We start from the raw sequence: 21,018 nt of genomic DNA, 5'->3' as shown, positions 1-21,018 counted from the left end.
TATGGAGACAGAAGGGTAAATTGGCCAGGAAGGGGTTAAATTCAGGATTTTGTGTGGAAATGGGGGCACAGCTGGCACCTGCGGGACTGTGGTGCTGCCATGTTAGATTTTTTATTACTTTTATACGTGTTTTTCCCTCATACATGCCCCCTGGCACACACACACCCTGCCCTGAGGGGCCGCTCCGCAACAGCTGCCGCCCCAACCACCACACATATAACTGTTTTTCTGAAACATCTGGGCCAGTTCCACGTCACTAAATAGCAGGAGCTCGAAGGTGATTGGTTGACGCCTACGAGCTTTCCTATTGGCTGAGCGGAAGGATGCGTCAGGCGCCACGTCTGCAGCGGCCAGAGTGAAGTGAGAGAGCGGCGGAGAGGTAAAGCAGAGCAGCGGCGGAGGGAGACGCCATACGGGGAGGTGATACGTGATGTCTACCGGTGAGTGGCGGTCACACCGAACTGTGCGCGGGTTGTGACGTGGGTTGGAGCAGTGCGACGGCACCTACATGTCCCCGGGGGTAAATAATCTCGTGCGCTCAAGGGTCAATATTCGGGGCTTATTGGGGGAAGTAGTCCCCATAGAGGATAGGAGTTCTCCTCCTGTTAGGCTTGTTTGGATATTTTTGCAAAAAATAAAAATACAAAATTCCCCTAAAACCTTTTTATTCTTATTTTTTTTCTTTTAAAATGCAAAAATCGCATTCATTGGCCATTTGCATCGCCCAGATAGTGAATTATCAGGTGAATGGCGCTGTGGTCGCCATCTTGGCAACTGAAAATGGCAGATGTCGGGGTGTGCGCTACGTATCCCAGAGGGATTGTGATTGGAGGAGTGCTTGTCACATGATGTGGATTGTCTGCAGCGGTGGAAGGGACACATTGGGGGTAAGGGGTACATAATGGCATCCTGCAGGCCTCCTCTGAGGATCTGAGTCCGCTTCAGTTGAACTTCTGGAGGGCTGGTTAACTATTGGGGTCCGCTTCAGTTGATCCCCAGGAGGTTTGACTAGCTATGGGAATCTGGGTCCACTTCAGTTGAACCCTAGGTGGTCATGCTATCTTTATAGTGACCAGTGTTTGTTTCAGCTGTACCCCAGCAAGTATGGATAGCTATAGGGATCTAGGTTCTCTTCTGGTTGAACCTCAGGATGTCTGGTTAGGTATGAAGATCTGGGTGTTCTTTAGTAGACCTCCAGGAGGTCTGGTTAGCTCAGGGAATCTGAGTCCATATCAGTTCAACACAGAGAGGTCTGGTTAACTGTGGGGGTCTGAGTCCCCTTCAGTTGAACCCCAGAAGGTCTGGTTGTCTATAGGGATCTAGGTCCACTTCTGATGAACCCAAGGGGGAAGTATGGTTAGCTATGAAGAGCTGGGTCCATTAAAGCTGAACCCCAAGGGGATTGGTTAGCTATGGGGAACTGGGTCCATTTCTGCTGAACCCCAAGAGGCTTGGTTAGCTATGGGGCTCTGGGTCCATTTCTGCTGAACCCCAAGAGGCCTGGTTAGCTATGGGGAACTGGGTCCATTTCTGCTGAACCCCAAGAGGCCTGGTTAGCTATGGGGCTCTGGGTCCATTTCAGTTTAACCCCCAAGAGGCCTGGTTAGCTATGGGGCTCTGGGTCCATTTCAGTTTAACCCCCAAGAGGCCTGGTTAGCTATGGGGATCTGGGTCCATTTCAGTTTAACCCCCAAGAGGCCTGGTTAGCTATGGGGCTCTGGGTCCATATCAGCTGAACCCCAAGAGGCCTGGTTAGCTATGGGGCTCTGGGTCCATTTCAGTTTAACCCCCAAGAGGCCTGGTTAGCTATGGGGATCTGGGTCCATTTCAGTTTAACCCCCCAAGAGGCCTGGTTAGCTATGGGGATCTGGGTCCATTTCAGTTTAACCCCCCAAGAGGCCTGGTTAGCTATGGGGATCTGGGTCCATTTCAGTTTAACCCCCCAAGAGGCCTGGTTAGCTATGGGGATCTGGGTCCATTTCAGTTTAACCCCCCAAGAGGCCTGGTTAGCTATGGGGATCTGGGTCCATTTCAGTTTAACCCCCCAAGAGGCCTGGTTAGCTATGGGGATCTGGGTCCATTTCAGTTTAACCCCCAAGAGACCTGGTTAGCTATGGGGATCTGGGTCCATTTCAGCTGAACCCCAAGCCGCCTGGTTAGCTCTGGGTCCGCCTCAGTTGAACCCCAGGAGGTTGGTTAGCTATGGTGAACTGAGTCCACTTCAGCTGTATCCCAGGATGTCTGGTTATCCATGAGGATCTGAGTCCTTTTCAGTTGAACTTCAGCTATTGTTTTGGCCAAAACCGTGTCCAAGGGGCGCTTGGACATGTCGGATCCTTACTTCTGCCGAAGCAGTCAGGAGGCCCAGATACACATTAGACTATTGGCCGAGCTCACTGACTTTCAAAGGTCTTGCCAACGTTATACTAATGTGTGGGGGGCTTAAGTCCGCTTCAGCAGAACTCCCGCTGGGTCCTGCAGAGAATTTGTTTTCATGTTGTTCTATGGGAAATCTTCCTTACTGATAATTTTGACTGCTGTAGACGTAGTCTGATAAACTATTGATTTGGGAGGATGAGACCCCCAAATTGGAGAACACTAATGTAATATATCCTATCTGTGGCCTCTACAGCCGATGGAAAACTACAACTCCCAGCATGCTATGTGCAGCAGCCACAGGTTGCATATCAGCGCATTACCTTGTGCAGCGCTGCCATGTGAGCCGTACACACACGAGCACTGTATGTACACACATGGCTCGGCATCACACAATGGCGTGTATGATGGATACGCTTAACCCCTTCCATGCCGGCATGCAAAATAAACCTGCAGCTCCTCCTTCCCTTACTCCCGTGTTTGGTTGATTAAACCGCAACCTTATTTTTGCAAAAAAAGAAAAAATTTTGTGAAGCTGCAAATTTACATTTTTCTGGAAAAAAAAATTCTACTTTATTTTTTTGCATCTAATTTGTGTTGCAAATCCTAAATTACAGGTGGCTTGCATGCAAAGCAAACTCTTAAAGGGGTACGATGGTAAAACTTTTTTTTTTTTTTCTCCTGTTGGCGTAGATTGATTAAAAACAATGAACAGAGGCCTATTCGCCTTCCAATGCCTCCACAGAGATATCGGCCGGATTTGTGAAACGTATGTAAGGCTAGTTTCACACTAGTGTTTTTTAGCGCTGCGCTTCGTGCGCAAAAGAATCGCATGCACAAAAACGCATCATACTTTTTGTATGCGTTTGCTTATTTTAGGCGCATGCGTTTTAACCAGTTTCTAGCCATGTTAATTCTTAAAACGCATGTTATTTTAAACGTAGGCATGTGCACGCCTGCGTTCCCATAGACTGTAATGTGATTTTTTTTTTTTTTTTTTTTGAGCCAAGCTGGACCCAAAATGCAACAGGTTGCATCCGACGCGCACTACTAAAAACCGCATGTGCACAAAAACGCATACAAACGCGTGCATACGCTAGACCATGCGCCCCCATGTTAAAGATAGGGGCGCAGGATGTATGCGCACGAAGCGCAGCACTAAAAACTGCCATCGCTGCCACCAAGTGAGCAGACCTCCAGAAGGGACTGCGTCAGATCCGTGGGGGGTGTTGTAAAGTAAATATATTCATTTATTTTTTTTAATCATTCTATCCATAGAATGTGCACACGTAGTTTTTTGGGTGTGCGGATTTTGTAGAGAAAATGTTTGTCTGCGGTTTTACACCTCATAATGGATGAGGTGTAAAACTGCAGCGTTTCTGCACCAAAGAATTGACATGCTGCGGATTGTAAACCGCAGAAAAATCTGCAGCATGTGCACAGCGTTTTTTTTTCCATTGGAAATAAAGGTACCGTACAACGCAGCAGAATCTGTTGCGTTTCTGCAGAGCCAAAACCGCTGCGGAAACGCAGCAGATTTCAGTATGTGTGCACATACCCTTAAATAAATTTCCCTAGGTAGCTTAGCCTTTGATGAAATTTTAAAGGGGTATTTTGGCCTATCAGTGCAGGTACCCCTTGTTGCAAGATTGACTCCAGAAGAGGTTGAATGGTGCCGCTGATTGCACATGCGTCGTGCTGCGGGGGGCTTTCAGCTCCTGCTGGTATCAGTCTTGCAAATTCTGGCAGTCGGTGTGCGGGACCCTAGCAATAATCGCCTATGTAGCGGACAAGTGATCGTTTACTTAGAGTGACGTACCCCTTTAATGGGATGCTTATGATGGTGCATTGATCTTTCCGACGCGTTTCAGGCCGTCCTCCAAATCCTAACGCTATGACCCAGACATCTCGCGTTTTTTGGCCTAGGGCTATGACAGTAGTCATCATCTGGCCCTCGCTTTCTCTGTTTAGCAGCTGGGACCCTCCTATGATCAGAACAGACTTAAGGGGCGGGCTTGGCTTGATGTGTATGTTTTGCATATTGTTGAGATCCGACCGGAAGAAGGTGACAACAGGGTTAAACCTGCAGCACCTGAATACTTGGCGGTGGGGGGATAATGGGCGTTTGTGGCGCAGGGTGGAGCCTCCTCCTGCAGACTGCACGGTGTCTGTACATAGAGGTGAATTGTTCTGCGTCCCCCCTGGGATGACATGGACGTGTTGCTGCTGCGCTGCGTGGCCGGGCTGCCAGGGATCAGGTCTATGCCTCTGCCACGTCACAGGAGGGTAGAGGAGCCGCGCTGTCCTCCAGCCTCCTCCCTCAATCCTGTACAGTCTTTTGTTCTGTGGCTTTAAAAACCATGGTCATATCGTGACTACGGTGCCAGCGCTGGGTGCTTGTGACGTGTGGTGTCCCGCAGATGTGGGTATATGTAGCAGGATGTGGTGTGTGGATGGCTACGATGCAGGAGGTTTAGATTTGGTCATCTGTACTTGCCGATGTTCTCCTGGGAAAGCTGGGTGACCACCAGTATGGCTGCTACAAGGAGGGTTCTCTAATCTTTCCTAGGCTCCTGATTATACCTATGCAGTATTGATACCATCCCCTATAGCCGCACTGCTGTTCAGGACTGGGAAAGCTAGGTTCCTACCAATATAGCTGCTATAAAGGGGTTCACCAATCTGTCCCAGGCTCCTTATTATACCTATGGTATCAATACTTCATCCCTTATAGCTGCACTGCTGTTCATGACTGTGGGACAGCTGGGTGACCACAAATATGACTGCTATGAGGGGATTCACCAATCTTTCCCACATTCCTGAATATACCTATGTTATCATTACTGCATCCCTTACAGCCACAGTACTATACTCTTCTGTTCAGGACTATGGGAAAGATGGGTGACCACTAACATGGCCTTTACTAGGGGTAGTATTTATAAGTTTTTCTCGACTGACTCCTGGAAGTTATATCTACCTTATAGGATGGGATCATTTTTTGCATCACTGCGTCCTCTATAACCGCACTAATATACTCTACCGTTCAGGACTTTAAGAAAGCTGCGTGTTCTAGTACAGGGTTGTTCCACCATACTCCTGAATGGTGTAGCTACCTAGTAATGTTGTCATACGGGTTCTGGGAATATATTGTTGTATCCACTGTTCTTCCAATTAGCAACAGTTCAGGAATCTAGGAAAGAAGGGTGGCATCAAGTATGGCCACTGCGGGGATGATTAACCAGTTTTCACAAATTCATAAATTAAAAATCTGCCTTAGTTGTATAGGATTAGGAAGAGTTGCTGTATCTGCTCATCCATAGATCTATGTTGACATGGCACTATACAAGTCTGCCGTTCAGGACTTTAGGAAAGCAGGGTGATCACTAATAAGACAACCGTATACGGTTCTCGCCTAGCTTTCCCAAATTCTTGAATGGCAAAACACCTAATATATCGGAGCAGGAGAGTCCTCTGCTGCGCCATGGATGCTCTACTGTATCTATCTGCATTTCAGGAAAGTAGGATGACAGCCAATATGGCTGCTGCTCGGTTCTTGACTTGGCTTTCCCGGACAGACGCCTCCGATGGCAGATTGGCTACGAATAATCTCATACGTTACTAAGCAGATCTATAGATGTCTTATTAATAGAACAGCCATTCACGACCCTCAGACAGCTGAGTGACAACCGACATCTACTTTCCTAATATGTGAGTCTGGGATCAGGCTAAAGTTGGCCACTGCAGTGGTGTCCTCCTTTCCTAGATTCCGGATTGGCAAATCTACCTACTTTACGGTCGCTTTTAATATTGCTGTCACAAGGGTGTTCACCCAGCTTTCCCAAACTGCTTAGATATGTAGTTACAGGGGATCATGGAGACATCCTGCAGTGTAAGAAAGAAGGATGACAGCTAGTACATGGCCACCGCTGGGGAGTTTACCTAAATTTCCCAGACGTCAGAATGGCAAATTTGCTTAGTTACCGTATGTTGTTGCTGCTCTACAGTACAGGTCAGCCATTCAGGACCATAGTAAAGCTGGGTGACCACCAATAAAACTACAAAAGCAGCACTCCTCTTCTGAGTGGCATATCTTCCTATTTGTTAACCTGAGATCTGCAGTGATCTGCTCATCCATACAAGCTCTACTGTAGCAATTTGACATTCAGGACTCTGGAAAAGCTTGGTGACAACCAATATAACCTTAGCCAAGTTCAGTTTTCCCATACTCCTGATTGACAAGTATAATATATATTCATTCTTTCTCCCCTCCTCTGTGGCAAGGTTATTCTACATCTGTGCCATTCAGGACACTAGAAAAGCTGGGTGATGACAATATGAACACAGTAGTTTGTGATTACCTAGTGTTGTGTCATGGGATCAGGGCCTACATCATTGCACCTTCTTCCCCTTTAAAGATTCATTACTGTATATACTTGCTATTCTGGGATGTAGGAAAGCTGGGTGACAACCTGCTGCAAAGATGTTCTACTTTCTTATATGCCTAAATGGCAAATCTACTTATATGGGATCAGGGAAAACATTGCTCTGTCCACTGCTCCTCCATAGGTGGATTACTGAACAGGTCGGCCATTCAGGACTCTGAGAAAGCAGTGTGGCATCAAATCTGGCTTCTGTGGTGACAACAATGGCCTCTATGGGGGTATTTAAGTATCATTCTCAGGCTCCAAAGCTGCTTAGTTATGTTCCCTGTACTATCACTCCTGGGCCCATCTTCCATTCAGGCTGTCGGAAAGCTGGGTCACATCCAATATTCACTGTAATGACCGGGAGAAGTAATTATAATGTCTTATCTGCTAAGAAAGCACTTTACTACCTGTAGAACTAAAAGTTCCAGCATTCCATATATAACCCTGGCCGAGATCGACACTTTGCGTTGCTTTTCAAACTACATTTCCCACGATTTCCCTGAACCCACAATGCCGGGACTGGTTTTAATAAAGGCTGCGGAGACCTAACAGGTTGTGACTTGTGCGGAGCGGGAAAGGCAGGATGGTGTGTATGAGAAGAGCGTACACTGTATACTACAGTGGCTTCAGAGAAAGCAGCGTGCCGTACTATGCCTGGGTTTGCATCGGCACGGGAGCAAGATTTAATCCCCTGTCCCTCAGTGCTCTGTAATGGGTCATTCAGGGCCTCAGAAAAGCTGGTTCCGACTGATGAGGACGATCCATCGTCAGCTTGTACGCGGCATCGGCTGTTCTGTGCTGGTGTTCGCTGAGCATCTCTGGGGAGGGGGAAGTCACCGCGCTGCAAACGGCAATCTAGTCACATCTTGCAAGTGTTTGCATAATGTCGCTGAGAGATTCTGCTCGTTCTGTCTCCTCCTCCTGTTCCTCCTCCTCGGCCATAATTATAATTCTCCTCTTCTGTTTTCCAGACACGATGAACCACACGGATAAGGCAGAAGACGACGTCCCCGCCTATCTACGGGATGAGACGCCAGAGGGTGATGACACGTTTCTTTACTTTTAAGACATGTCCGTTTTCTTATCAAGGCTTTTGGATCGCTCCGACGCTTTGTACTTATAGTATATACGGTGCAATACTAGAATGGAGGGGGGGCTTTACTGTGAGAGCCCTAAAAAGACCACCCATCCGCTACCCGGAGAAAAGGGCACTAAAGATATGAAGTCTTATTCCCATCCAGGAGAATCTATTCGGACACCCGTAATGTAGGTGCCGTTATAGCTTCCGTGTTACGGCTGCTGTGACGACGTTAGTTCGGGTGATGAAACGCTGTTCTTGAGGAGATTATATATATACTGCTCGTTGCTTCGGAGACCGACCACCTCTGCTAGACAGCAAAACATGCGCAGTGCTCAGAAGCTCTTTTTTATCGAGCTTGTAAGCGCTGTTTTGAAGCTGGCCAGGATCAGTGGTGCGGGTACTGTTGACTATTATTCCCAATCTGCTTCAGATCAGCGGTGGTCGGTCTCCTAGGCAACAGTTTGTAAATAATTGCAAGTGTGTTTTTTTTTTTTTTTTTTTTTTTTTTTTTTTTTTTTTTTTCCAAGCCCTAACACAACAATCGCTTTTTTTAAGGGAGCCACATTAAATAAAATTTGAACGATTGTCTGCTGGTCCGCCGGTACCAGTGAACAATCGGTCATTTCCACCGACTGCCTAATAACATTCTTCTCATAAGATTTTATTTTTTTTATCTACCAAATCTCAGCACTGCCTGAATCATTGTCCCAAACACGCAATTTTTTTTCTTGACCAATCAGACCATTTTCATGTCATTTGTATTGGGGGCCCTGAGTGTGGAAGTTCTAGCGCTATGTAGAGGGCAGGAAGAGCCATGTGAAAATACTTGGGATGATGGTCATGTAGGAGTCATGACTCTTTGAAGAGCTGCGAGAATTATAATGGCAGGTACCCAATACTTTGCCTCCTCGTGGGCGGAGCTCTCAGAAACACAGGGCAGGGGAGTGGTCAGTGCAGAGTGACGTCCCCTGCAGTCTCCTGATTGAGAGCTTTATATGAAAAGATTTGCGAGTCTCCTCTTTTGATAAGTAACTGGTGCGTCGTCGCCATACAACAGGGCTGCAGGAAGGTAGGAGATGGTTTGCATGGCTCTGTCCTGGCGGCAATGGACTACTGCGGCCATCAATCATTTTGGCTCTAGTGGCCACCATGACTATAGGGATTAGTTTTTCAGATTTATCGGTACAGGTGACGTTTTGGGAATGTTAAACTTTTACTTCCCACCAAATGGAAATTGGGACACCCAGGGTTAGACTGAGCAAACACTAGATGTGGTCATACTTTGTAATGTAAAGGGATGGTGTTTGCTCCCCTGGCCTTGACCGTATAGACATGTAGGGATCGATGTACTGTGTCCTCATGGCGTACAGGCATGTGGAGAGTTTGTGTTTTTTGTCCTTGCCTCCCACCATGTTTCCGGCAGGGGTTAAACTGACTTCCAGCATTGTGCATTGCAAAACGTCACCTGTTTTGAAGAGCTCTTGTGCACCACGTGGCGGTCTTATGACCTAGTGTTACACGTCTGGAATATGGAAATAACCTGTTTACATAAGAGTCAGGTTGTTCCGGCGTCTGGGGCTCGTACAGATACTTTATCAGGTGTGATGGCATTCCTGGTGACGGGGCTATTTTGGGGCACTGTAACCTACTGTACAAGTGGCAGCATCGCGGGGCCCTTAGAGATTAATATTGATGGAAATGTTCAGGTTACTCAATTGTAGTATTTTGTAGATTGTTTTCCTTCCCTAAAAATAATCTTACCACTACTACTCTAGCTTTTACTTTTTGAATAATGACTGACGCTGTTTTAAAGTGGACCTGCCACCAGATTTCACAGTGCAAACGGCATACATTATTATATTAAATGGATCTGAGACCTGGTGAGACTGGTGTGCTTGCTTTGAAAATCCATGTCAGAATGACTATGTTCGATGATCAGTTTAGGAATCCAGCTATAGAATTAAAAGGCTCACAAGTCTAAACATTCTCAGGTTCTACCTTCCCGGACAGACTGACATCAGCAGATTATACAGAGTAGTGTGAGATCTCAGCAGGGAGGAGGGACACTGTGGTGCTGCCAGTCGGTAAGATCGGCGGAGATTGAGAGAAACTGTCATAAAGGAATATGCAGGCATTGCAGTATGGATTTTCACAGCAAGTATATCAGACTCATCAGGATTTGTATATCTATATTAATAATTGATGCTGTTTTTGTTGTAAAATCTTGTGACAAATTTTAAAAGCAACGTTTGATAAGTTAAGGCTGATGGCTATTGGGTATATGACCCTAAGGTTGGAGTCACACATAGCGACTCACCAGCGATCCCGACAACGATATCAGTGTGTCAGGATCGCTGGTGAATCGCTATGTGATCGCTGGTGAGCTGTCAGACAGACAGCTTCACCAGCGATCAGCACAGTGACGCCGAGCGCCCGGCATCACTGTGCACGTTAGTAACCAGCGCACTGATGCAGGAAGCTGGTAACTAACGTACACATCAGGTATCTAAGGGACACACGTTCCTTGGATACCCCATGTGTACATTAGTTACCAGCAGATCGCTGGTCTCCCGCCTGTGACAAGCAGCGATGTGTGGTGGCCAGCGGGAGACCAGTGACCAAAGAAAAGTCCTGGCCTTTCCTGCAGCGATACCCGGTAGGGGGGGCGGTCGCTGATCGCTGTCACACACAGCGACCTCGCTGGTGATATCGCTGTTGTGTCACAAAAATTGTGACTCAGCAGCGATCTCGCTAGCGAGATTGCTATGTGTGACAGGGCCTTAAGTACTAGTTGCCTGTAAGGAAGGGGGAATAGTAATTTGGAGTGTATTCCCATTTCTATGATTTCCAGCATGCTTGCCAGTCTGTTAGGTTGAGTACCGGTGTTTTTAATGAGGGCTCTTCATCAGGTGTAACGTGGCCTGTCTTTGCTCTTACTTTATACTTGTTTCTGTTAAAAATCCGTCCTATGGTTCCAGAGATGCAAACTTTTTTATGAGCCTAAAGACCCGCCCCAGAGGAGTCTGAGAGCTCCGCCCCTTTGTAACTACCATAGAAATGAGCACTAAATATAAAGGCCCATATCGCCAGAACCAAAGGGTGGATTTAAAAAAAAAAAAAAAAAAAAAAAAAAGCATAAAAATTCAGGGGAGCAGGGAGACGTAAGACCAAAAACTGGCAACTTTTGATCTTGTGATGGGTCCTCTTTAAATAGCATGACCGATCTACAGTAGGTCGTCCCTGGCAGTGGATCTGCCATTAGCTTTTGGGCCTTTCAAGTAGATTTTGCTTCTTTAAATCTGTGTTTTTTTTTTTTTTTTTCTATTACTGGAAGGCAATAATGCGCAGCGTGACTATGTAATACAGCAGAGCTGTCTAGGTGCGCTGCACTCCTCCATGATGAAACACGTTCTGACAGATGTATTTTAATGGTGGAGCTGCCGCACCTGACGCCACCTGCCCCCGTTCCGCGATCAGCGGAGTGTGCCGTCTGTGTTATTGATGTGACAGATGCAGACCTGCTTTTGAGGAACTGTGCGCTGTGCCCACGGAAGGCAGGTTCTGAGATGGCGCTGATTGAACTGGAGATGAAAGTTTGTGGGAAGAGCTCGAGGCGAGGAAGACTGTGAGTCCAGCCGGCGCGCTCCATCCAGACAAATGGCTTTGATGTTACCAGGAGTTTATCGTCCACTTCTAATGAGGCGTGTTTATCAATCTGCAGAATGTGATATTATCGCAGCGGGAATCCGGAAAGGTGCAGGAGCCGGATGTGCATCCCTCTACTTAACTTTCTTGTAGTTTTCATTTTTACAACGACCTTCCGTTTTTCTTAACACTTCTGTAGCATCCAAAATTCCTTCCTGATTTTTCTTTCATAGACTTGCTGCATTTGGATTTATACAGCGCCCGTTGAAACATATTTGGGATCTCCATACCTTCAAATATCTACCCAAAAAACTTCAATTGGACATTGCATTGACATTTCACTGAACTGAAGGCTGCATCACAAGCAAAAATAAGTGACTTTTTTATCTTCTGAATCTCATTAGCCTTATTCAACCATGGAATTAGACATAATTATATATTATATACACATACAGTACAGACCAAAGTTTGGACACACCTTCTCATTCAAAGAGTTTTCTTTATTTTCATGACTATGAAAATTGTAGATTCACTCTGAAGGCATCAAAACTATGAATTAACACATGTAATTATATAATTAGCAAAAAAAAGTGTGAAACAACTGAAAATGTCTTATATTCTAGGTTCTTCAAAGTAGCCACCTTTTGCTTTGATTACTGCTTTGCACACTCTTGGCATTCTCTTGATGAGCTTCAAGAGGTAGTCACCGGAAATGGTCTTCCAACAGTCTTGAAGGAGTTCCCAGAGATGCTTAGCACTTGTTGGCCCTTTTGCCTTCACTCTGCGGTCCAGCTCACCCCAAACCATCTCGATTGGGTTCAGGTCTGGTGTCTGTGGAGGCCAGGTCATCTGGCGTAGCACCCCATCTCTCTCCTTCTTGGTCAAATAGCCCTTACACAGCCTGGAGGTGTTTGGGGTCATTGTCCTGTTGAAAAATAAATGATGCTACAACTAAACCCAAACCGGATGGAATAGCATGCCGCTGCAAGATGCTGTGGTAGCCATGCTGGTTCAGTATGCCTTCAACTTTGAATAAATCCCCAACAGTGTCACCAGTAAAGCACCCCCACATCATCACACCTCCTCCTCCATGCTTCACGGTGGGAACCAGGCATGTAGAGTCCATCCGTTCACCTTTTCTGCGTCGCACAAAGACACGGTGGTTGGAACCGAAGATCTCAAATTTGGACTCATCAGACCAAAGCAGAGATTTCCACTGGTCTAATGTCCATTCCTTGTGTTCTTTAGCCCAAACAAGTCTCTTCTGCTTGTTGCCTGTCCTTAGCAGTGGTTTCCTAGCAGCTATTTTACCATGAAGGCCTGCTGCACAAAGTCTCCTCTTAACAGTTGTTGTAGAGATGTCTGCTGCTAGAACTCTGTGTGGCATTGACCTGGTCTCTAATCTGAGCTGCTGTTAACCTGCGATTTCTGAGGCTGGAGACTCGGATGAATTTATCCTCCGCAGCAGAGGTGACTCTTGGTCTTCCTTTCCTGGGGTGGTCCTCATGTGAGCCAGTTTCTTTGTAGCGCTTGATGATTTTTGCCACTGCACTTGGGGAGACTTTAAAAGTTTTCCCAATTTTTCGGACTGACTGACCTTCAGTATTGATGGCCACTCGTTTTTCTTTACTCAGCTGCTTTTTTCTTGCCATAATACAAAGACTTCTGCACAACACAACTGATGGTCCCAACCCCATTTATAAGGCAAGAAATCCCACTTATTAAACCTGACAGGGCACACCTGTGAAGTGAAGACCATTTCCAGTGACTACCTCTTGAAGCTCATCAAGAGTGTGCAAAGCAATAATCAAAGCAAAAGGTGACTACTTTGAAGAACCTAGAATACAAGACATATTTTCAGTTGTTTCACACTTTTGTTAATTAATTCCACATGTGTTAATTCATAGTTTTGATGCCTTCAGAGTGAATCTACAATTTTCATAGTCATGAAAATAAAGAAAACTCTTTGAATGAGGTGTGTCCAAACTTTTGGTCTGTACTGTGTGTGTGTGTGTGTGTGTGTGTGTGTGTGTGTGTGTGTGTGTATATATGTCTTCCGTAAACTCCCCTGAGGTGGCTGCAGGTGGAATTTTCATTTTCACTTTATGGCTGTGAGAAGGGACTCCTCATCCCTATAAAGATGTTCTAAGAAATAACTAGAGGCTTTCGGGCCTCAAAACAATGGTGTTTGTAGTTGGCAATGTACTTAAAGGGGTTGTCCACCCCTAAAGTATTTATTTATTTATTTTTTTCTCCCCCCCCCCCCCCCTTCTCCCATGACAGCACCACCTGAGATGGGGTATCCGCCCACCAGGACAGGAAACCTACTGGATAAAAAAGCGGTATCTCTCCTCCACATCAGTTCGGTTTCCTGTCCTCGTGGGAACCTGCAGTACACTTACCTTGGGGGAGTGTCCAGGAGTGTGGGATGCCGTCTGCGGGTGAGGTGACGCGGACTGGGAGGTTGGTGCAGTGCCGTTGCAGGCTGAGACCTCTTGGGCAAATGTCTCCAAGCCAACACGAGGTCCCAAGTCTGCACGTGCTGGGAGTTGCAGGAGCGCCCCAGCGTTGTGCGCCAGGAACCGCTTCTGGGTTTGCACATGTCTGGACGCTGGAGGAAGCTGGCGTGTCCTGGAGCCGAGTGCGCCGGAAAGCGAGGCTGCCCGGGAATGCACGGGACGTAGGAGGATATATCCTGCAGCTCCCACTGACGTAGCGCGTTGGGGACTACAGCAGCCATCCGTGACTGCGTGTGTGCAGGGCTAAGGGGATCCCTGCTCGCAACACGCCGTAGCCAGAGGTGGGTGGGTCCATGCGAAATTTAAGGAGAAGTACACGGGAAGATGGTGGCATTTCTTGGAGCAATCCAAACCATGGATGAACTGCAGCAGCGACGCCACTACAGCAGCCGCCACTCCCATTGCCACCATCTTCTTCGCTGCAGTTGACACAGGAGCCTTTTCAGCACTGCCAACAGCATCGGCATTGGCAGTCTTACAGGCAGCAGGACCAGCCCAGCCTGAAGAGCAAGACAGGTCACAAACCCACCTTTAGGGGGAGACGTTCTTCAAAATCAGAGCATCCTCCGTCTCCAGTACCATAGACTAATCAGCTGAATGGTGAGTGATCTACGTGAAAATGCACTGTATTAACAGTCCCCCCCTTTCTCTGTGTATTCCTTTACTACGGAAGGCCTCTGAAACGTAGTTCAGAGCGGAACAATAGAGTGTGCCCTGTGCAAGGGGGGATCTACCCAGCACTTATAATAAGAGACTCTGCCCAGGGTGTATACAGCAGACAATCTCAGAAGAAACCCCCGGTTTCGCTATGGACCTGAAGGTCATCATTAGATTGAAGGTCCAAGAGTCCATAAAACACCTGATGGGGTAAAGAGAAGAGGGAAAGCCAGAACTACTGTTGTCAGTCTGAAAGATCAGTAGAATTTAAGAGGGAGTATTTGGACCTGACGGATTCATCCTCCTCTGATGAGGATTGGGGGTGGGGGTATTTTACTGACAGGCTGGTCAGGGCAATAAGGTCCACTATGGGCATATCTGATCCCAAGACGATCAGAACAGTCCAGGACATAATGTTTGGGGGCTTGGATCAGAGGAAGAGGCGCTCCATTCCAGTTAATGAAAAGATCAAACTGCTCAATAGTAGAGAGTGGAAAAGCCGGAGAGGAAAGGGCCACTACCGTCTTTTTCGAAAAGGAAATATGCTTTTTATGAGGAAGACGCAGGCATATGGGAGAAGAACCCAAAGATCGACGTCTCGGTTGCTAAGTCAGTCAAAAGATCTCCAGTTCCCTTTGAGGACCTAGGAACTCTCAGGGATCCCTTGGATAAGAAGGCAGAGGTCTTAAAACAAGCCTTAGAATCATCGGCAGGCTCATTAAAGCCGGCAATAGCCGCAACTTGCACTATCAATGATGGTGTGGCTACTGCAATAGCTGCACTACAGATTCCTTGGGGTTTCCAACTGGATTATGCATTTCCTGAGTTAGTGTTGGCAGTTCTGTGGAAAATTCGGGAGGAAAGAGCTGATGTCATCCTCATTGCTCCGTTTTGGCTCAAGAGACCATGGTTCTCATGGATGAGGAGAATGTCCTTGGCAGATTCCTGGGTTCTCCTGGATGTTCCAGATCTCCTCAAGCAGGGCCCAGTGTCACATCCTCAGAACTCAGGTCTACATTTGACAGCCTGAATTTTGAGGGCTCTGCTAGTACAGACAGGGCTCACTCCGTCCTTGGTCGCTAGCCTGATGCAGATTAGGAAGCCTATAACAACTAAGATATATGGCAGGATAAGGGCAAAGTTCTTGACTTTCTGGGCATTCTGTTGGGGGTATGGTCCCAATCAGATGGTTTTTAGAATTCATTCAGAGGGGTATGGAGATGGGCCTGGCCACCAACACCATTAAGGTGCAGGCTCTATACAACTTTGACCTGGCAGCAGATAGCTGGGTGGCTAGGTTCATTAAAGCATGCCAGAGGTCTAGGCCTATAGCAACTACAAAGATGCATCCGTGGGACCTAAATGTAGTCCTGGAAGCCTTGACAAGATCGCCCTTTGAGCCCCTACATGAAGTGTCAGATAAGAGACTAAAGCCCCCGTCACACATAGCGATCTCACTAGCGAGATCGCTGCTGAGTCACAAGTTTTGTGACGCAACAGCGATCTCACCAGCGAGATCACTGTGTGAGACACTGACCAGCAACCGGCCCTCCTGCCGGTTATCGCTGATCGTCCTAGAATGGCCAGAACATTTTTTTTTTTTTTTGATCGCTGGTTTCCCGCTGGCCAGCACGCATCGCTGCGTGTGACAGGCAGGAGACCAGCGATCAGCGTGCTGGTAAGTAACTAAGGTAAACGTCGGGTTTCTAAGCGGCGCGCAGAGCTTAGAAACCTGATGTGTACCTTAGTTACCAGCGTGCTGGTGCAGGGAGCTGGTAACCAAGGTACACAGTGGGTAACTAAGCGACGTGCGTCGCTTCTTCCCCCTTCTGTCGCTGATCGCTGGTGAAGCTGCCTGTTTGGCAGCTCACCAGCGATCATGTAGCGACACACCAGCGATCCTGACAAGGTAATATCACTGTCGGGATCGCTGGTGCGTCACTATGTGTGACGGGGCTCTTCTAGTGGCCGTGACGTCGGCCCGCAGGGTTAGTGATATGCAGGTCCTATCTATTAATCGTCCTGTATGCAGGTATCAGATAATAGAGTGGTGTTGAGACAGCCCATTCCACCACAGCCATTGTGACCTCCTGGGCTGAAAGAGCGGTGGTGGCGATTGACAAGCTATGTAAGGCGGCCACGTGGTCTGAGTAGATCCACCATCGCCTCAAACTGTCCTCCTTTGTTGACCTATTCTTTGGGAGGAAAGTCTTACAAGCGGTGATCCCTCCCTGTGGTGCTTTTCGTCTATTTAAATCTCTCAGGTGGTGCTGTCATGGGAGAAGAGAAATGTCTTAGGCTAGTTTCACACTAGCGTTTATGAGCGCAGCGACGGCCTGCGCACGGCCGCCGCTAAGCCCCGCGCCTCCGCCGGTAGCTCCGCCCACCGGCGCATGACACTGCATGCGCCCTGCGCCCCCTATCTTTATCACAGGGGGCGCAGGCCGTGCGCAGTATGCGTTTGGTGGCGCATGCGCCTTTTTGACGGTGCGCCGACGCAACCAAACTGCAGCAGGTTGCGTTTGGCGCAGGTCGGCGCACCGTCAAAAGGATGCATGCGCCGCCAAACGCATACTGCGCACGGCCTGCGCCCCCTGTGATAAAGATAGGGGGCGCATGCAGCGTCATGCGCCGGTGGGCGGAGCTACCGGCGGAGGCGCGGCAGGGGGCGGGGCTTAGCGGTGGCCGTGCGCAGGCCATCGCTGCGCTCATAAACGCTAGTGTGAAACTAGCCTTAGTTACTTACCAGTAACGGGATTTTACAGAGCCCATGACAGCACCCTTATATTCCCTCCCCCGCTTTGTCACGTGTGGTATGCGCTTTTAAAGGTGGTAAGAAAAATGTATTTGCTGACGGTTGTGTTACTGTCTGGAGGTGCTCTGAAACCCAAACTGATGGGGCGGAATGGTACTGCCCTCTTATTCAGTACGTTTCCTGTCCTTGATGGGCGGATACCGCCTCTCAGGTGGTGCTGTCATGGGCTCTGTAAAATCCTGTTACCGGTAAGTACGGTAACCTAGATATATATATCTCTCTATTTATTATTTTTTTATTATTTTGCAAAAAAAAGTACGGTACTTTTTTTTTTTTTTTTTTTCTTTCTTTTTTTTTTTTTTTTATAAGCTCCACTGCTCCTCTTCCAGTGCTGCCTAGGTTCTCCTCTGGTCTTTTTACTTCCAGTGGTGGGTATGACAGCTGCAGCCAATCACTACCTGCAGCCAGGTAGGAAGGGGATGCACAGAAACATGTGTGGGATCTGAGAAGCGTTGGCAGATTTGTAGGGGGAGTGGACATTATTTTTACTTTTCATCAATCTGGGCCTTTTTTTATAAAATCCAGGATGTGGATGACAACTCCTCTTACTAGCGGTGATTTTTCTTTTACTTTTTACATTTTGTCTTTTATTTTTTTTTTTTTTTTAAATCCTGAAATCTTGCAGTTTAAATATGTTTTAGTAGACTGATACTTCTTGTTCTGTGGATATCACTTCTTAGCAGTCATCTCATTATCATTAGTGACTGATGCCTCTATATACAGTACTTGTTTGTACTTGTGTTTGTAACAAGTATTGTACTTGTTTTTATGTATACCCCCCTCACATGTAAAGCGCCATGGAATAAATGGCGCTATAACAATAAATAATAATAATAATACAGTAGATAACATAGAATCCACCCTTCACAATAGATGTCACAGCTCACCACCTCCTCCTGTACAGTGACTAATACCTTCTATATACAGCAGATAACAGGATCTAACATTGACAATAGATATCACAGCTCTCCTTCTCCCACTTCCTGTCAAAATTGCCGTTCATGATCACAACTCTCCCCCATATTTAAGCTTGGCTACTATAAGACATTCATCGTGTTTTTGTTTTTTTTTTCTCTTTTCCAGAAACTGTTAAAGACCACCCTCAAGCTCAGCCCGGCATGATCTCCCGTGTAACAGGGGGCATCTTCAGCATAACCAAAGGTGCCGTTGGTGCCACCATAGGTGGAGTCGCCTGGATCGGAGGCAAAAGCTATGAAGTGACAAAGACAGCCGTCACATCGGTGCCTAGTATAGGGGTCGGCATTGTAAAGGGCGGAGTGTCGGCCGTCACCGGGAGCGTCGCTGCCGTCGGCTCCGCCGTCTCCAGTAAAGTCTCCAGCAAGAAGAAGGACAAATCTGATTGATCCAGTCGCATATATAATTTTTCTTGTTTTTTGGGGTTTTTTTTTTTGTCTTTTTCTACAAGGACTGACCCAGCAGTGACTTGGTAACTGTAGAATGGGCAAGCAAAGATCACACCACCCAAGACACTTGTTTGTGTAGTGCCGGTGCGGCCCACTGAGCACACAGATGGGATTGCGGCAGTCACGCGGTGAACGGACTATGAAGGGTTCATTGAAACTGCAAATGTTACACTTTTATTACACCAAATCATGTGTTTCCATTATAGTTTTTTTTTTTTTTTGTATTTTTAGATTTTTTTTTTTATATGTATATAAATTCACAGCACGTAGACTTACAGTTTGGTACTTCTATAGTATATAGTGTTTTATCTTTCGGTGGCACTCGTCGGAAAATCCACACTTTTTTTTTTTTTTTTTTTTATAATATCAATGCAAATTTTTCAGTTTTTCATTTTTGTATGTCCAAAAATTTCACTTTTTTTTTTTTTTTCTTTCTTTTGATTTTTGCCTTTTTCTTTTGTGCTTGGTAGTTCTGTATGTGACATTAGTTTGAGGGTAGACCAATACGTTTAATTTTTCACGTTTTTCCTCCCATTCCTCTTTAGTGCCTTATAGATCGCCCTCAGGTACACAACATAATTACGGATTCTGCTACCACCCTCGCTCCTCTTGTAGGGCCTCTTGTATAAAGCTCCGGGTTTTAACTCTCACCACTGTCAACACTCCCTCTTTCGTGTGTGTTTTTTTTTTTTTTTGTTTCCTCCTTGGAGCTGAAATCTCCCCCCCAAAAAAAAAAAAAAAAAAAAGTCATAGTTTACTTATTTTTATACATCGTAGGAAGCTTCTTTTCTATATAGACTATAACTGTTCGCTTTGTCTTTGGAAAGAAAAGATCCGAAATGTAAGAATTTCTTTCTAGAATTCCCACCCTTGTGTATCTTTATCCTTCTGATATTTACTTAGTCGCCCACCTAAACTGTGAATTATGGTGAAAGAGAAAATTTAAAAATAAACTTTGTGCCTAAATATATTTATCTAGTATTTTCGGTTTCTTTACACTATTAGAGATCAGAAAATTATTTTTTTTTCACAATATTTTCAACCTAGGGGGGCAGCACCAAAGCCCAGAGTATATGGCGCTGTAGACTAGGCCATTTAACTTTCTATTGCTTGTACATGTCAACATATTCTGCTGTTTTTTTAAAGAGCTTTGTCAGCAACCCCTGTCTTTGACCGCTCGCAATCTTAATTTTTCACAACCTACGCAAATATGGGGAGTGTTAGCAGGTAGAGGGAATCGGGCATCGGCGGAAATCGGGTAAGAAAACTTTACATTTATTGGAAAGGGCTTAAAATCGGAGTGTATATACAACATCATGGTAGATGCATGAAAATATATTGGTCTACGCGTTTTGAGTCTTGGTCTGAAGAGTAAGCGCTTTGGGTCAGAATGCGTAGACCTGGTGTCTTTTTATCTGCCAAAGAGCTTTGGCTCGAAACGAATAGACCTGGTGTCTTTTCATACATCTACCAAGGTTAAGGGCTTTGGCATGAAACGCGTAGACCTGGTATCTTTTCATGCATGTACCGTAACATCGTGATTTATAAATTAGATACCCTGGTTTTAAAACTTCACAATTTTAGGAAACAGTTTATCGTGCCTGAATTTCACAGATGCTGGATTGTCCCTATTACCTTCTACTACTCAATGTGCACAGGAACTGGACTGGAGCCTTCCACGCATCACGTCCATGATGGATTTCCTCCTGCACCAGTGAGCTGATTGTTGTACTTCTCATTTCCATATTGTGGGGAGAGCATAGAAGTGCCGTTCAAGAGGTGTCTGACATCAGCTTTTGCGCCTCTTTCCATTGAAAACAAGGCTTGGCTAAGCGTTCCTGCGTATGGGTGGGTAAGTCGGGAGAGAAAGTCTGCTCGGATGAATTTTTCATTCGGCAGGCCGCAGTCTATGAATGGCCGGCCTCAGTAAACCGTAAGAAAACCGATTTACCTGCAGAGTGTGTGTATAATATATTTTTAACTTTTTTTAAGGAAGCTGCTTCTTTGAATCAAATTTTTTTTTCTTTAAAAAAGCTATACACTGTTTCTAGAAGACTGCCTGCTTATATTATAC

At 46.3% G+C, this 21,018-nt stretch overlaps 1 protein-coding gene across 2 annotated transcripts; it reads left to right on the top strand.

The window, feature by feature from the left end:
• The first annotated feature begins 280 nt into the window (after window positions 1-280).
• On the top strand, window positions 281-19,914 carry TMEM263 (transmembrane protein 263). 2 transcript variants are annotated; one of them, XM_073567826.1, is made up of 3 exons: window positions 281-440; window positions 7,775-7,843; window positions 18,604-19,914. In XM_073567826.1, the coding sequence occupies exons 1-3, from the start codon at window positions 431-433 to the stop codon at window positions 18,882-18,884; spliced, it is 360 nt and encodes a 119-aa protein (XP_073423927.1). In that variant the 5' UTR covers window positions 281-430; the 3' UTR covers window positions 18,885-19,914. The 2 variants fall into 2 exon arrangements, with proteins under 2 accessions (XP_073423927.1, XP_073423928.1); XM_073567827.1 differs by lacking the exon at window positions 281-440 and adding an exon at window positions 497-520.
• Window positions 19,915-21,018: the final 1,104 nt, after the last annotated feature.

The sequence above is a fragment of the Dendrobates tinctorius genome, unplaced genomic scaffold (assembly GCF_039654945.1).
Source record: "Dendrobates tinctorius isolate UK_male_01 unplaced genomic scaffold, ASM3965494v1 ptg000020l, whole genome shotgun sequence".
Lineage (NCBI taxonomy): Eukaryota > Metazoa > Chordata > Amphibia > Anura > Dendrobatidae > Dendrobates > Dendrobates tinctorius.
Note: the sequence above shows the minus strand (reverse complement) of the source record. Positions and strands in the feature narration are given on the sequence as shown.